Consider the following 12885-nt stretch of genomic DNA (forward strand, 5'->3'; position numbering starts at 1 on the left):
TGTGTGTGTGTGTGTGTGTTTCTGCCAGTAGAGGAGGCCTCTTAGGTCTTCTTCCATGGAGCCAATTATATTTCAAAATGTGACAGACGGTGCGATCAGAAAGTGACGTACCTTGACCTTGGAGTTCAGCTTGAATGGTTTTGGATGTTTTTTTTTGTTGTTTTTTTCATCTGCACCCTCCCTCTGATCAACCCGGGGACGCAATTGCTCTTGCATCCACGTCCTGACAGGTTGGCTACAGTCCTGAGAACCTTTATGCTTTTTAATACCATTGGCAGCTGTGGTCAGAGAAACATAAAGCTGCTTGGAGGTGATCATGTAGCCTTTGATTTTCTTTCTGGACTCCTCAGACAGTTCATTATGGTGCACTTAACAGAACGGAAGGATTCCAGCGACTGAACAGCTGATGAAAAGCTTGAAGGGTCAGATGCTTAGTTTGAAGCATGAATATAATGCAAGGAATATTAGTTTCTTGTAAACCTGTCAGTCCTAAATTACTATATTTTTGTAAAATAATCAACAAACCGTCTCTTTTTGTCTGAAGGCGTGCCGATAATTGCTTTTAACTGAATCACTTTTGCTGAGAAATGAAGCATCGTTTCAATGAGATGACATGGAAGACCTGCCAAGGTTATTTCCGAGGAACAAACGCTGACGAGCTGCTGCTGGGCGCAAAGTGTGGCGCACGGAGCGCAAACACGCTGTCTGGAGAGCAGTTTTATCAGAGGTTCTCTCTCTGTCTCTCTCACACACAGATGTATAGTTTTTTATGATCTGTTTATTCTAAGCAGGTCATGAAAGTATGATGATGAGTATGCGGCTTTTCAGTTATTGTAATCCACCTGACAGCACGCGCAAACAGGTTGATGCGCCCCTTCAGAGCCAGTGAGTGTTTTATCTGCCTGCGCAGTCAAAGCCAATAAAAAGACATTTATTTTTTATATATCTTATCATCAGCTTCATCATCACAGTCATCATCAGCAGCAGCAGCCTCGGGCTTTCGGTTAAAGCGTCTCTCTGCAGCCTGCAGCATCTTCACCGAGCAGCTCACCCGCCGACGCGACCCTCAGGAGCTCGCGCCCGGAGTGACGCGGCCGCCAGCCAATCGCGTGGCCGCTCGGGTCGGAGACGCGTCTGAAAGAGATGGGGCGGTGTCCAATGACGAGGGTCGGCGGGGTAAGGGAGGGGAGGGGGGTTGGAGTGGGTATACTTCACCACCCCTCCTGTGGGTTTACAAAGAGTTAGTGCGAGATATTCTGCTGTGGGAGTGAGAGCGCGAGGATACACGGCGCGGACCCTCAGTCCGGGGACCTGGACACGCTCTTTCTACTTAGACAGGATTTCCAAGCGACGAGGACATTTCACTCCTATTTTTTCCCCTTCAAAACCTGTATGATCTTTTTATTTCCTTAACCTTGTGTGTGTGGTGATTACTGGAACTGGAGTCATGATGACGGGACGCGCGCGTCTCATCCTCCGCCGCTTCCTTCACCTTCACAGGTAACCGGGAGGAGAAGAGGGGCAAACAGACTGTCGGCTCGGGACGTGCGCAGGAGATGAGCCCTGATTCTGGGACTAATGGGAGACACCACAAACCACTGAGCTCCTTTCTGCTGGACGAACGGCTCTGATCCGAGTTTGTCCATTTCTGAACTTAAACTGGGGGGAGGAGGAAAGGAACTGCGACACAAGCGATGCAGCCTGAAATTTACCCCAGTTTGTGCGCTCAGCATCTTCTACCCCAAACCTGTCCCCCTGTCTGATCGCTCCTACCCTTTTTTTAAATATTCAAACGCAGACCTGCGCCAAAGGATCTTTTTTTTCCTTTTAACTAGAACAAACTACACAACATCACCCTGGATGAGAAGACTATGAGCTGACACACTCCAGCGTCTCCTCCTCTGCTGCATCGGATTTGGGTATGTAGAATAAAAACAGGTCTCACTGAATTCAGCATCAAACTGACTGGCTTCATTCATACCCCCCCATCACACAGACACACACACGCACACACACACACACACACACACACACACACACATATTAAGCTCCTTAATTTTACCAATCAAAGTGAGAAATCCCTAAGTGTGTGTAATGTGTTGTGAAGTTCAGTGGCTGCAGGGGTTGAAAATTCTTGGTGAGCATAAAGTGTGGAGGATTAAGCAGCAGACCTGAAGGGCTGCAGCTCATTTCTGTGAATGTTTTGAATTACTCTCTGATAAATTCTTGTGGTTAGATTTATTGTTTGAAAACTTTAAAGTGCACAAAACAGCGTATTGTTGCCTAAATAATAATTATTGTGCATGTTAAAGAAACTATACTAAATAGAAACTTCATGTATTCATAGGTGTGGAAGATTCCTGCCATCACATGCAAGGATTCACTGACTAAAAAGGTTGCATAGAGAGAAACCAAGAAACAAAATAACATTGCCATGGATCTAAAAGACTATTACCTGTTGGGTGCTCTGCTTGCCTGCATATGGCTCGATCCATCAATAGCCCAAGAACTAATCTACCCCATCAGGGAGGAATTGCAAGAAAATGTCCTTATTGGAAACATACCAAAGGACCTAAACATCTCCCATATGAATGCTGCCACTGGAACAAGTGCTAATCTAGTGTACCGGCTTGTCTCCAAAGCGGGAGATAACCCACTAGTCCGTGTTCTGAGCAGCACTGGAGAGATATTCACCACATCAAACCGAATCGACAGGGAGAAGTTGTGCCCCGGCCCCTCGTTCGAGGACAGCGAATGCTCCTTTGAAATCGAAGTGGTCATCCTGCCTAATGATTATTTCAGGCTGATTAAGATTAAAATAATCGTCAAAGACACGAATGATAATGCCCCTATGTTCCCATCCCCTGTGATCAACATCTCCATCCCCGAGAACACCCTCATTAACAGCCGCTTCGCCATCCCTTCTGCCACTGATCCGGACACCGGCCCGAACAGCGTCCACAAATACGAGCTGATCAATGGGCAGAGTGCCTTCGGCTTAGACATCGTGGAGACGCCTGAGGGGGAGAAGTGGCCCCAGCTTATCGTGCAGCAGAATCTGGACAGAGAGCAGAAGGATACATACGTGATGAAGATTAAAGTGGAGGATGGTGGCGTTCCACAGAAATCCAGCACTGCCATTCTTCAGGTTACTGTAACAGATGTCAATGATAACAAACCAGTGTTTAAAGAGAGTCAGATAGAGGTGCATATACCTGAAAACTCCCCCATTGGCACATCTGTTATGCAGCTCCAAGCCACAGATGCAGACATAGGAGCAAATGCAGAGATACATTATGTATTTGGGACTCAGGTGTCCCCTGCTACAAAAAGACTCTTTGCATTAAACACAACATCTGGCCTAATTACAGTACAGAGACCTCTGGACAGGGAGGAGACTGCTATTCACAAGCTCTCTGTTTTAGCAAGTGATGGTAGCTCGAGTCCAGCTAGAGCTACCGTTACTATAAATGTGACTGATGTAAATGACAATCCACCCAATATAGACCTGAGATACATAATCAGTCCCATTAATGGCACTGTTTTCCTTTCAGAGAAGGATCCCATCAATACTAAGATAGCTCTCATCACAGTGTCAGACAAAGACACTGACATCAACGGCAAGGTCATTTGTTTCATAGAGAAGGATGTGCCCTTCCATCTGAAAGCTGTGTACGACAACCAGTATTTGTTAGAGACATCTGCACTGCTTGACTACGAGGGGACAAAGGAATACAACTTTAAGATTGTTGCCTCAGATTCTGGAAAGCCGAGCTTGAATCAGACAGCCTTGGTGAGAGTCAGGCTGGAGGATGAGAATGACAACCCGCCTATTTTTACTCAGCCAGTCATCGAGCTGGCCGTCATGGAAAACAACAAACGCGACCTGTTCCTTACCACACTCAGCGCCACGGACGAGGACAGCGGGAAAAACGCGGAGATTGTGTATCAGCTGGGACCAAACGCATCTTTTTTTGACCTGGACCGTAAAACTGGGGTCCTGACAGCATCCAGGGTGTTTGACAGAGAGGATCAGGACAGGTTCCTCTTCACCGTTACAGCAAGAGATAATGGGACCCCCCCTCTGCAGACACAGGCAGCTGTTATTGTAACTGTGCTGGATGAGAATGATAACAACCCCAAGTTCACACATAACCACTTTCAGTTCTTTGTGTCAGAGAATCTACCTAAATACAGCACCGTGGGGGTGATAACTGTCACAGATTCTGATGCTGGAGAAAACGCTGCTGTCTCCCTTTCTATACTGAACGACAATGAAAACTTTATACTCGATCCGTATTCTGGGGTGATAAAATCCAATGTGTCATTTGACAGGGAGCAGCAGAGCTCTTACACTTTTGACGTTAGGGCTGTGGACAGTGGTAGACCGCCTTGTTCCTCAGCTGCAAAGGTGACCATCAATGTCATCGATGTCAACGACAACACCCCCATCGTCATCTACCCCCCCTCCAACACGTCTTTCAAGCTCGTCCCTCTCTCCTCTATCCCAGGATCTGTGGTGGCAGAGGTGTTTGCAGTTGATGGGGACACGGGGATGAACGCAGAACTGAAATACACAATTGTGAGCGGGAATAACAAGGGTTTGTTCCGAATCGATCCTGTCACAGGAAATATCACGCTGGAGGAAAAACCTGCTGTAAGTGACATAGGCTTACACAGATTAGTGGTCAATATCAGTGACCTGGGATATCCCAAATCACTCCATACTCTGGTGCTGGTATTTCTCTATGTCAATGACACTGTGGGCAATTCATCATTTATTTATGACCTCATCCGGCGCACCATGGAGACCCCGATTGACAGAAACATTGGCGAAAGCAGTGAAACATACCAAAGTGGCGACTATTTAACTATAATGATAGCTTTTGTTACCGGCGCCTTAGTGGTGATTATTGTCATCTTTGTGACTGTGTTGCTGCGGTGTCGCCACGCTTCCCGGTTCAAAGCTGCACAGAGGAAAAAGCAGGGGGCGGAGTGGATGTCGCCCAACACGGAAAACAAGCAGAACAAGAAGAAGAAACGCAAAAAAAGGAAGTCCCCCAAAAGCTCACTGCTCAACTTCGTCACCATTGAGGGGAACAAGCCTGACGACCCTGCCCACGAGCCAATCAATGGAACCATCAGTCTGCCCACCGAGCTGGAGGAACAAGGGATTGGACGATTTGATTGGAATGCCACACCCACCACAACCTTCAAACCCACCAGCCCAGACCTGGCTCGGCACTACAAGTCCGCCTCGCCGCAATCAGCCTTCCACCTCAAGGCCGACACGCCTGTCTCGGTCAAGAAGCATCACGTTATTCAGGAACTCCCGTTGGATAACACATTTGTTGGGGGTTGTGACACCCTTTCCAAGAGATCCTCCACGAGCTCCGACCACTTCAGTGCCTCAGAGAGCAGCTCCCAAGGAGGGTTCAAAACCAAGGGGCCCATGCACACCAGACAGCAGGTAAAGGAGCACTTTTACTGGTCTATAAGTACTGCCTATAACTGCCCTGTTCCACAGTGCTAAAGTGCCAGTCTAGATTAGGAACTCACTTAAAGGTAGTTTGAAAAAAAAAAAAAAGAGTCCTGGAGACTTACAGCTTCGACAAATTCCACTGTTTCTCATCCCTGAAAAAGAAATGAAAAACAGAGAAAAAGTACAATTAATGAAGCTGATCATTGACTCAGTAATCAAGTGTAATCTGGGAATGATAATCATCAAACATCTGTTTTATTGTTAAAAATATTCAAACCATATTTACCAAATGCAAATGGGTGAGTGATTGCCATGCCTTACTTTTCTCTCTTCAGCACCCAGTTTAGATCGCTGGTAAAAAAAAAAAAAGTGTACCCAAATAGCATTAACTGTCTCAATGTTCATTGTGAAAGAAACATTTTTTTCTTGCCTGTCTACTCAGATAACTGTCAATATTACAGCAAAAATCTTTCAAACACAAAAAATGGACTTTTTTCACCTCTCTCCTCATACAAATGTGTTCATGTATTTTGTTTTTTTTTCCTCTTTATTTTGGTGTCTGTTGTAAAACTACAAAATATTTTGTAACCTTTTCAACACCTGCTGCAGCAACAACAGTTAATAATTAGTCTGCTACAGTGGTATTGTGAATGTCACTGTAGGTTTTGCTTCATCATCTAAGCTTGAATTAAATGCCTCTCTCTCAAATCACACTAGCGAACTGAGTAAAGCTCGTCTGGAACTTGATACACATCCAATTCAAAAAGGATTAGCCAATAATGAGCCTCAAATTTCAACGTAATCCATGCTGCTTTTTATCAAAGCCTTATTAATTTTTCTGCTAATAAAGCATCACTGCACAACACACAGTTCTAATCTAATGGAACACACGTGGACAAATACAGGAAGGAGAGAGAGTGTGTGGGAGAACAGGGAGGCTGGGACACAGCTGTCAATGGGTCATGGTACTGAACCTTTAGGTGGCACTGTTGCGCTGCATGGCACTGCCTGGCACCGTGCCAACCTGCAGTGGAATGCAAGGGAGGAGAAGAAAAAGAGTGAAACCTATGTTAGTGTTCTTAGTAAAATACTCGCGCCTAATGATGCAGAGGCTGCACAGGGAAGATTGATAACGGCAGTTAGAGATGTGAGGGATAAGATCCATCCGAAGAAGAGAGGGCGGAACTACAGGGGCGACACTGTGTGCGACTCCTGTCGATGCATGCCTCCGGGTCACTGCGTCTGGGGTTGCATTTAATGCGTCTCCGTGTGAAAAGTAGCCGTCAAAAGAGGCATTCAGTTATCCACCGGGCGCTGTTGGCGCACGCGCGCTCACGTGTTTGCGTGTGGGGTTTGGGGATGTGCGAGGGACACGAGACGGAGCGATAAAATAGGTGACGGTGGCTGTGGCTGGGTGGGGGTTTACACTGTTCCAGCCCTGGAGGGGAACACATGAGATATGACACTATACTGTAAGCACAACTTCATTGATTTGCTCAGTCATCCCACAATTCTAAGCAAGATTTACAGGAATCAATAAGTCTGACAAATGATTCAAAGAAGCACACAAACAGGGCCAATGTGTTCTCTTTAGTGCCACTGATAATATACACTTTTGCACTCACAGCTCTGTGTAGTTTGATTCATAGATTTTGAGGTTTTTGTGTATAACATAAATGCAGCCGGTGCAGAAGTGTGCCTTTGTGTAGCTCAAGGCAGTTCAGTCATAGATCTAAAAATCCTTTTTTAAAGCCAACATCTATTTGTAGAGTTTGCACTTAGAGACAAAACTAAATAATCAAACAAACCAAAAAAAAAAACTAATGTCAAGTAAGGTAAATTTTATTAATCCAGAGAGGCAATTTGTTCTGCAGCCAGCAGAGAATAAGTGCAAATAAATAGAAGTGGTATCTCACTGGGCTGGGAGTAGTTGGTGAACAGTTTTCATGACGGAGTCTCCTGAACTCATGACTTTCTCAGGGTTTTCAACTTCGTTGCATGAGTCGCAGAGACGCGCAGGCCTGTCTCCTGAGTTTTAAACATGTTTTCTCTCGAAATATTCACAAAACTGTTCAGCGAATCTTGAACCCATCTGAACTTTGCGCAGTTATCTCCAACCCAGAAGCGCTAGATTTGTATTCTGACTCCTGCTCGGGAGCCCTCCTCTGACAGAAAACATCTAAATAAAACGCACTGATACATAATATTTATTGAAAAACTAGTCCAAATCTGCCTATCTTCATCTCAAAAGTGTACTCCAGCAGATGAAATCATAAATGTGGCTGCAGCTGATAAGATCGAGCCGAGGTGGGCAACAAAATACTGTCCCCAACCAAGAATGCAGCTCTGCGAGCCGTGCACGCACAAAAAAAGCTGATTGTCAAAAACCGGCAGTTCAAAATTCAAATACGACTCGATGGTCACTTGGTCACAAACATTAAGAGTTCAGAGAGACTGCAATGGAAAATTTGCTTATTTTCCTGCAATTTGAAGAAGTTTTTTTTTACCAGCTAGTCTCCACCAGTGAGATGTTGGTTTTAGTTGTTTCACTAACCTCCTTTGGGTTTTTTAATGCAGAACAATAACACGGCCTTTCTAAAATAGACTGGATGTGTCTTCAGATGAGATCACTGAAGGAAGAAGAAGCTACAAACCGCATTGTGTAACTTATTACGGAGTAACTGATGTTCTTTTTCTGCTTACCTGGATGTTAGTGAAGGTAACCACAATCAAAGGCACCTGAACTTCTTTTTGCTTTTTTCATTTGAGAAGCTTTCTCAATTCAAACGGAAAAATGTGGATTTTTAACCTTTTAAACTGCAGTGAGCTGCTCTGTCTTTTTTTAAAGATGCTTACCTGTTTAGTCAAACCCAGTTAGTGACCGTTTCGGTCAGGAAGTGTAGATTCATGTTTTTATTATTAGAGAAAGCAGGATTTTTAATCTTTCGATCTTTAAGCTTTCTAACATTTAAGCATTGAAGCTACGACTAAAATTCAAAAAGTGAGGCATGTTATTGATGTCATTATTCCATCTATATTTTTTCTATTTATATTGACATTTGTGTGCCATCTCTATCATTTCCCAATCACATCCAGCATGTAGTATTTTGAGGGGGATTTCTTCCTGCAGACTGAATAAAAATCGGAGGGAAGATTAGCTCGTTTTTTTTCCTTCAAAAGGCAAAATAATACCAATTACTTTTGAGTGAAACTTTAAGCAGACAGTATATGCAGAAAGTAATATCATGGATTATCATATCGTATTGCCTGCAGAGTAGCTTTGCTTTTAAAAAAACAGATAAGAAATGCAATATTAAAAGATTTCTTATATACACATAGATATTAAAAAATGTGTCAATATGATTCAAATTTATTACTGGTTATTTTTTGGTTGAAAATGTGAGTTGATGTAATATACTGAAACTATAGTCAGTACGGTGCAATTTGTTGCAGTATATAAAGCATCACAAAGGAGAATGACAGGGTGATGAAATTTAGTATTTACTTTACGGCCTTGTGTGTTTAACCAACAGTAACCATCCATTGTCACCTGGACAATTAAATTAAAGAGGTTGTTCAAGAGAACGATACCTGAAACAAAGGGGCATGGCTTTTTAAATAGATCCTTTCTCTAAGAGTTAAAAAGTTATTTCCGTTCAGTTTTAAGCAGCAGCTTCAATGCAACATCAGTACCAATCAATAATGATGGACTGATTAAAAAAGAAAGCAGAGAAAAAGACACTGAGAGCAGCAGCGCGACCTTCAGCGGTGTCTTTTCAGGGAGTATAGAACATGTAGGGAATGGTAATAACAGACATTTACAGCAGCGGCAAACAGTGCCATCACAGCCCGGCGCCGTATACATCCAGCTTTATCCAGAACCCACAATCTGCTAATAGCAATAGAAGGAATTCAGGCCTTTTTTTCTCACTTATTATTTATTCTCCTGAGACTCGCATTTGTGTAAACAAGACCGAAAGAAAAAAAAGAATGGAAAAAATAAAACTGTCCTAGTTTCACAAGGCAACATGAGCGTGTGAAAAACCAACCAGAATCATCACGTGGATGTGGGTCACGATCAGAACTTTGCATTAACTGTGTTCTGAACATCTCATGTTATCACCTGAGACAATTCAGCCACCTCATATTTGGTTTAAAGGGCTGCGATGCAATTATAAAATGGATATTAATGCATCTTTAACAAGTTTTTTTTAAAACAAGATTTAGAGCAAAGAAAGGAATCACAATGGGAATGGATGTCCATGCAGCTCATGTTCGAGCCATCTTACCCACGGTTTTTGGTCCAATCGGAGTGTAGGAAAGGCTGTTATGATCCTGTTCTATCGTTCACAAGCCCTGGTTTTAACCACTGAATGCAGACACAAATCCTTCACAATAAAAGTTTAAATTGACTTTGTAATTCACTTCACCTTTTCAGAGTTAGATGGAAACTTTGATGTCACTCGCTCGATGGTCCTCTGGTTACTGATAGTGTTTTTTCCCCACCTCCAAGTGGAAATATGAACACAACTCACATAACACCATTTTCCTCCTTTGTCTTCATAAAAGTGCTTCCAAATACTGGCTTTTGGTTTAGTTTTATTTATCTCAAACTTTGTATGAAGAAAAAGACAAAACGAACAACAATAATATTGAAATTAAATGATAGAAATTACACAGTATTTACATTAGAAATGAAGCAGGAAGTAGTGTAAACTTATAAAGTTTACATGAAGACTGTCCTTCTTTCTTCATGTTAATTTGATATTATATAAACCCTTATCAATACAGTGTTTTTAATCTATATGATCCAATGTGATCCATTTTCCTGCAGGATGTAGATGTACCGAACACACCTCCACACACAAACAGTGCCTATAAAAGGTTTTCACCTCTTTGGATGTTTTATCCACTTATGGCTTTTATAAATGAGTCATGGTCAATAAAAACTGGCCTTGACCAAAAAAATAAATAAAAACTCTTCGATGACAAAGTGAAATTAAATTTCTATGAAGTAAACATTCCTGAGAGTTCTGCTAAATCCATCATGGAAAGCTGGAAGGATTGTGAATCTTATAAATCTGCTAAGAAGAGTGAAGGAGCTCCTAGCTTCAGCAGGTGAGATGGGAGAGACTGTAAATACGACTGTTCCCCACGTCCTTCACCACTCTGAGCTTTATGTGGCAAAGAGAAAGCCAGGGTTCGAGAAAACACAGATTAAATCTCAACCAGGGTTTGCCAAAAGGCACGTGGATGTCTCCCATGGTCAAGTGCTTCTCAGCAGCTGGCCCTGGAAGGCTTGTACAGATGGAGGGTGAAACAATCTGATGCTGTCCGCAAAAGAACTGTTCTTCTTTTGGTGCACATTGTGTGCTGCACTTCCACACTTCAGAGTTCCTCAACATGACGTCAGAAACTTTAAATAATAATCCATATTGGACATATTTATAATGATTCAGAGTTCTTCATGTCTGCGTCGCGATGCATTGAAAATTAGACTGTAATCTAAATAAAAACAGCAACGGGACCAAAAACAAAACCGTGGGACGACTGCAGAAAGTGGGGAAGATAGCTTTAACATACGATGCCTCTACATCTCCACAGAATCTCTGTTCTCAGTATTCCAACTCCTGTTTTTGTTCATTGAGTTCCCTAAATCTCATTTCAATGAAAACTGTATCATACTACAGTGTGGAGCAGAACATGTTGTTTCTTTTCTGCCTGGGAGATTCAAGATGGACAAGATTTTATTTGAAGTGTGATTATGGATGCGTTCAGATAATCGTTCTATTATCGCATCACAGCCCTTTGAATCAAATCAAACTGGAAAGCACCTAAATTATAACACTTTTAATAAATACAAAGTGTTTAAAACATTAGGAGTCATTGACTGAAATATTTTCCCCTACTGTAAACTGTAAATAAAATGTCAGTGGGTGTAAAAATAAAACAGCAATTAGAATCATATGTGCGCCATTAACAGACACTTTTAATAACACATCTTATGTAACAAAGCACAATTAGAATCTTACACATTTTTAGCTGTTCAACAGTTACCTGAGCAGACTTATTTATTTTTACTTTTTGTTGCATGACAGGAAAATAGCAAACTGTTTACCCACAATTAGCTTCTCTCACGTTGCTGCGATGTCGTTTTCTGAGCTCCAGAGAGTCTGTGGACGGTTCCATCCGGATTTCACTCCCGCGCAGTATCATTTTTCTTCTTGTTGTGGCCATTACTGCATAAATAGACTTATATTACAGTATAAGTAACAAACACAGAGCAAGCTATTAAATATTGCACTTTGATGGAGTGTTCAGATTAAAATGCTTGGCGTTATAAAGGCCTGCGAGAGAGAAACGTGACTGCTTTAGCTGAGTAATCCTGGCGTTGTCTTGTCGGTACATTTAATGAATGGCCGTTCTATGCAAACAGGAGTTTATACAGACCATTGTAATTATGGAGCCTTGGGGGAGTCGTCCTTCTTGTGCAGGTTCATTTGCCACATTAATAAGGGGATTAGTAGTATGTACGGGGGCTGATGGCAGCAGGAGAAGTTTGAGAAGATTAATGAACTATGACAATGTTGCACCTGAGGGGGAAAAGTCTGTTGCTATATCTTCTTGGTTGTGCTGACACGGAGTTCGGTGGAGGAAGATGGAGAGAGGCCAGTGATTGTTGTCGACTGTGATCAAACATCCTTCTCCGCAGTATCATGTCACCTAATCAGGAGACGCTGTGATCTCTTCCACTACGTGTGATTCTGATACTCAGAAGGGTTCGAGAATTGAAGATGTTCTCATGAAATCAGGACACAAACTTATTAAATCTCCGTTTGTGTAGATATGAGTTAATAATTCCCTCAGAAGAATAAAAAATAATATTCATCAACCAGAAGAGGGTTAAATATTTAGCAATCTATAGGTAGTTACAAGGAGAATAAACTGACAGTTTCTTCTCTTATTGAGTAAAACGTGGCTTAATGTCAAAATAAATGTAGTTACCTTGGAATCAGTTAATTGGATATGCCTGTATCAGCAGCTGCTACAACCAATTTAATCTTTTTTTTATATTAGTGGAAAAGACAATAAATGAAATAAAATACCATAAAAATCAACCAATACAATAAAATGGACTGAAAACAAGGAAGCAACACAACATAAATGACCTGGAAGTGAACTGGAATTAATGGATAAAAACAAGTTTTCAGGCGAGAACGCTCTTTTAAATGTTGTTTTTACACGAGGTTTGTCAAATTTAAGTTTATTCAAGTGGAGCAATTATTGTTATATTTTGTTAAATAAAAAAAATACATGTTAACCAAAAAGCTTGGTCGACCTCTACTTTAAAAGAATAAACGAATAAGTCTGTGAGAGAAGTTTCCTTCAAAGCTTTAAATCGT

The 12885-nt window shown here is 42.1% G+C and overlaps 1 protein-coding gene across 3 annotated transcripts in view; it reads left to right on the forward strand.

Moving 5' to 3' along the window:
• Positions 1-1240: 1240 nt before the first annotated feature.
• LOC108251454 (protocadherin-9) overlaps positions 1241-12885 on the forward strand; it is a 234960-nt gene continuing 223315 nt past the window's right edge. For all 3 annotated transcript variants that reach the window (XM_017441775.2, XM_017441790.2, XM_017441783.2), the window contains exons 1-2: positions 1241-1919; positions 2348-5470. In XM_017441775.2, coding sequence (XP_017297264.1) covers positions 2435-5470 — 3036 coding nt within the window. In that variant the 5' untranslated portion in view covers positions 1241-1919; positions 2348-2434. The remainder of the gene's footprint in view (positions 1920-2347; positions 5471-12885) is intronic.

The sequence above is a fragment of the Kryptolebias marmoratus genome, linkage group LG15 (genome assembly GCF_001649575.2).
Source record: "Kryptolebias marmoratus isolate JLee-2015 linkage group LG15, ASM164957v2, whole genome shotgun sequence".
Lineage (NCBI taxonomy): Eukaryota > Metazoa > Chordata > Actinopteri > Cyprinodontiformes > Rivulidae > Kryptolebias > Kryptolebias marmoratus.